At 50.0% G+C, this 4,506-nt stretch overlaps 1 protein-coding gene across 1 annotated transcript; it reads left to right on the forward strand.

Moving 5' to 3' along the window:
* Positions 1 to 1,413: 1,413 nt before the first annotated feature.
* Positions 1,414 to 2,619, forward strand: LOC117835276 (agamous-like MADS-box protein AGL80). Its single transcript, XM_034714640.2, has one exon. It carries the CDS (start codon positions 1,457 to 1,459, stop codon positions 2,291 to 2,293), a length of 837 nt encoding a protein of 278 aa, XP_034570531.1. The 5' UTR covers positions 1,414 to 1,456; the 3' UTR covers positions 2,294 to 2,619.
* The last annotated feature ends 1,887 nt before the right edge of the window (positions 2,620 to 4,506 follow it).

Below are 4,506 nucleotides of genomic sequence, written 5' to 3' on the forward strand. Positions count from 1 at the left end.
ACTTTGTGTAAATTTTAATGTTGAACAAAAAAGCATTAAGATTTTTTGTTCTTTATGCAATTTGAGTTCTTTAGTTGAATACATGTGAAGTAAACTAACTTATTTGGAACACATTTGTGTTATGAACTTTGAATGTGATAACTTAACAACATTTTGAGTAAATATTAATATTGAACAAAAGAAGGATTAAATTTATGCGTTCATTCTTGAATATCGAATTCAATGTCCATTGTAATGATTCACTTGAGTGCATGTTAAATAAAATAATTTTTTTGACATACATTTGTGTTTGGAATTCTGATCGTGACATCTTAACAATATTTGGAGCAAATATTAATTCTTAACAAAAAAGATTAAATTTATGCCAATCTTGATGCCGATCGAATTTTAGCGTCCATTGTAAAATAGTAATTATTTTGCACGGACTCGTGTTTGGAACTGTGAATGTGACAACTTAAAGGATTAAATATTAACATTGAGAGAAAAGGATTAAATTTGTGCTATTCTTGATGCTCGGTATTTGTCTTATACTATTTGTTGCCATGAAAGTTTTGGAATCGATGAGAGTAATTAAAACTGAGAAATATATATTTTTGTAAAACAAGCGCCATTTCGCAGTAAAGGCATACATCACGCAACGAGCTAGCCTTCTATATTTATTCCATACTTATCCTGGCATCCAAACATCTCAACTAATTAATTGATACTTATAATAACCATGAACAGATTTCTTTAACCATGATCAACAATGAATTTCCCCCCTTTTGGGAGATTATACATCACCGTGTACCGTAGAGACAACACGGAGTAATAATACAACTAGTCACGCAAGTATTGCGTCATGCGATGCTTGCTATTTTCGTTTCAGTTGCTCGAATATTACCATTTGCATAGTACATCTTAAACTAAGTTCGGACCAATAAGCTCGAAGATTACTAGTACATCTTATAGTATTGCTGATCGATAGTGAGATCAATAAGTCACACATCGCGGCTTAGTTTGCCTTCTGCTTGTGCTGTGGGAACTGATAATGAAAATGCCACAAGAACAAAAGAAGAATGGCTAGAATAGCGAGAAAATGTACTCAAGACGTAGCTTTGGAACCAAGCAGCAGGTTTCCGTGTTAACAATGCTACTTGCTAGCGAAATTTCCATTGATTTTTTCTATTGATTCGATCATGCATATCCGGCTAGCAATGGTCATTTGTAGATGGACAAATTTAGGGGGTCATTTGAATTTACCCAGCTTGGACGTACTAATTCCCGCGATCTTGCAAATCCTGACGCATAATTTGTTTCCATATCACGGCAATCGCTCCAATCTCTATCCTTTCCTCCCACACGGCTATAAAACAATCACCCCTCCTTTCCTTCCAAACCGCACCAATCCCCCCCCCCCCCCCCGCGACCATTTTCCCTTTTGTTGATTGATTTGCAGGTGCCGGGGCGGGCCGGCATGGCTCGCAAGAAGGTGACCCTGCAGTGGATCGCCAACGACTCGACCCGGCGCGCGACGTTCAAGAAGCGTCGCAAGGGCCTGATGAAGAAGGCAAGCGAGCTGGCGACGCTGTGCGACGTGGACGCCTGCGTCGTTGTGTACGGCGAGGGCGAGTCGCAGCCGGAGGTGTGGCCGGGCGCCCCCAAGGTGGCGGAGGTGCTGGCCCGCTTCAAGGCCATGCCGGAGCTGGACCAGTGCAAGAAGATGATGGACATGGAGGGCTTCCTCAACCAGCGCATCGAGAAGCTCCGGGAGCAGCTCCACAAGGCGCAGCGCGAGAACCGCGAGCGCGAGACCACCATCCTCCTCCACGACGCCGTCGCCGGCCGCCGCCCGGCGGGGCTCGCCGGCCTCTCCGTCGAGGAGATCGCCAGCCTCGGCTGGATGGTGGAGAACCGCATCCATGGCGTCAGGACCGCCATCGAGCGCCTCCACGGGCAGGGGCAGGACGGCCCGGCGGCGGCGACGCTGCAGCTGCAGCTGCCTCAGGTGACCGGCCTCCCGCTGGTGCCGTACGGCGGCGGCGGCATCGGGCCGCCGGCGCCCGGCAGCCGGGACGTGATGATGCAGGCGCCGCCGCACCAGCAGGCGGCCTGGCTGATGGACGTGGCCAAGGCTGGAGGGGACCTCGGCGCGCTGGCCTACAGCGGCTTCGGCGGCGGGCGTGGGAGCTTCGTTGGAGGCGCCGGCACCAGCGCCGCCGGGGCAGACATGCTGCCGCCGCAGCTTGGCAACATGGGTGCCGGGTTCGCGTGGGCTGATCCTGCTGGTCTCTCTTTCCCTCCTCCCATGTAAGGAGGCGCTCCGCATTCACATCGTTATGGCTCATCGCACGCACGCATCCATCCATGCCTGCCTGCCTTCCATATCTGTCGTATGCTCATCCTGTCGTGTGTCTCGTACGTCGTACCGCCTCTTGTTCGTCCTAAAGTGTTTCTTGGTGATCATTTGGCCAGTAAGCAACGGTTTGTCGTCCCAAGTATTGCACATGTCATGTGACATGTTTTAATAATGGAACTAAATGAGGCTATACCAACTAAGATGTACATGACTACAAATAGTTGCATTGCACCCTGCCTGAAAGAGATATAGCGGTAGATTTAAAACATTGTTTTTTTAGACCGTACCTCTTGATATAATGCTATAGGTCCTTCTGCGCAAGATGTATAATCAGCACCGGTGGAAAATGCGGCATTAGTCCTGGTCGGATAGGGTCATATATCCCGAAAATCTAACCGGGACTAAATTTTCGAGACAAAAAGAATTTTTTAGTCCCGAGACTAAAGACCCCATGTTACCAATCCGGACTAAAAGTTTCAAAAAAAATCCGCCGCTTGCTCGCCCGCGCCCGCCGGCCACCTGCCGGCTGCTCGCCTCCGCCCGTGCCCGCCTGCCGCCGCCTGCCTCTGCCCGCACCGGCCGCTCGCCCACCCGCGCCCATCGCCGCTCGGCCACCCGGTCGCGCCACTGCCCTGCCCTCGCCCTGCTGCTGCTCCTCACTGCCAGTGAGGGCGAGCAGAGGGGGAAGGGGAGGGGCAGCAGAGGGGAAGGGGGCGACGGTGGCGGGAGGTGAGGGGAAGTGGCAGCGCAGAGAGGGAGGAGGGGAGCGCCGGTGGAGAGGATGAGGAGAGGGAGGAGAGGAAGAAGATAAGTGGAGAGGAGGAGAGCGCTGCCTGGGAGGATAAGGAAGGTGGAGAGAGGGCCGCGTGGAAATCTGGCACACCGACGCCCCACCTTTTGTCCCGGTTGGAAATTCTAACCGGGACTAAATCTTTTGTACCGGTTAGAATTACCAACCGGGACAAGGGGGTTTTTGTCCCGGTTGGAATTTCCAATCGGGATAGGGGAGGGGGAGCGTCGGTGCCAGATCTTTACAATCGGGACTAAAATCTCTCCCGTCGGTGACCTTTTGGTGTGTTATTTTTAACCTGGGATAAAAGCATCTGATGGAAGATCCGTTTTCTACCGGTGCAGGGCTGGAAGACAGTGTTACTATTTTTATCCGATCAGAAGAACCAAAGGTTTGACGTGGTTTTCAGACGAGGAACACGATGACCGTGCTTGGTTTATTTATGTTTGTCTTCTGCCTGCGTGACAGAATCAATGTTTTCCTCCTTTGATACATGTGGCTAAGTTAGGGTTGGGGGAGAGGGGAGAGTTCATTGTTTAGCTGTGGGCCTGTGGCATCTAAAACTAGCTATTTGTGCGCATGCAACTGGGTACAGTGGCCACACGCACATGGGCCGTTTGAAGGGTTCCGGCAGAAAAATGATGTCCATTGGGCCGGAAGCCAATATCACATGTGCGGGCAATATGGCATGCGAGAAGAAAAGCAATCCATGAAAACTCCTTCCAGAGCCCATTATCCACACATTGCTTTAATTTGTGGAGCGTTTCATATCCGACCTAGGCATGATAAAAAAGCCGGATAAGGAAGGGAGAGCTGCTGTACATACGAATGATGAAGTGGGGCAGGTCTCATGAAGATTAATGTTGACGCAGCAGTGTCAAAGAACTCCGGCATTGTGTCTGCCGCAGCCGTTGCACGTGACTCGACGGGGTCGTTCCTAGGAGCTTCAGCAGTAACACTTGAAGGGATAACGAATCCGGAGACGGTGGAGTCCCTGGCATGCAGGGAGCTTCAGAGTAGCAAGTGACTGCTTGAATGTGATCGGGAGCATGCACGAGGAAGCGATGGGCATCATTAAGGAAATCAAGGCAAGGGTAGTGTCCGACTTTCAGTCCGTGGACTTTTTCCATGAGAGAAGAGAAACAAATTTCAGCGCGCATGTATTAGCTAGGAGCTCACTATACGAAACTCTAGGCAGGCATGTGTGGTACCTAGAGCCGCCAGCAGGCGTTTGTAATTCTTACAATATATACGTCTAGAAAGGACGCTATCCCTAAAGAAAAACTAATTCAAGTGGTATGCACTGAAGCGCCAACTTTGGAATGGTGCACAAGCTAATGGTCGAAACCAAACCAAGGATGGTCAAAAATGGACTTTT

Source organism: Setaria viridis, chromosome 9 (assembly GCF_005286985.2).
Source record: "Setaria viridis chromosome 9, Setaria_viridis_v4.0, whole genome shotgun sequence".
NCBI classification, from domain to species: Eukaryota; Viridiplantae; Streptophyta; class Magnoliopsida; order Poales; family Poaceae; genus Setaria; species Setaria viridis.

Coding starts and splice junctions, on each gene's coding strand:
- LOC117835276 (XM_034714640.2), top strand. CDS start 1,457: ATGGCTCGCAAGAAGGTGACCCTGCAGTGGATCGCCAACGACTCGACC.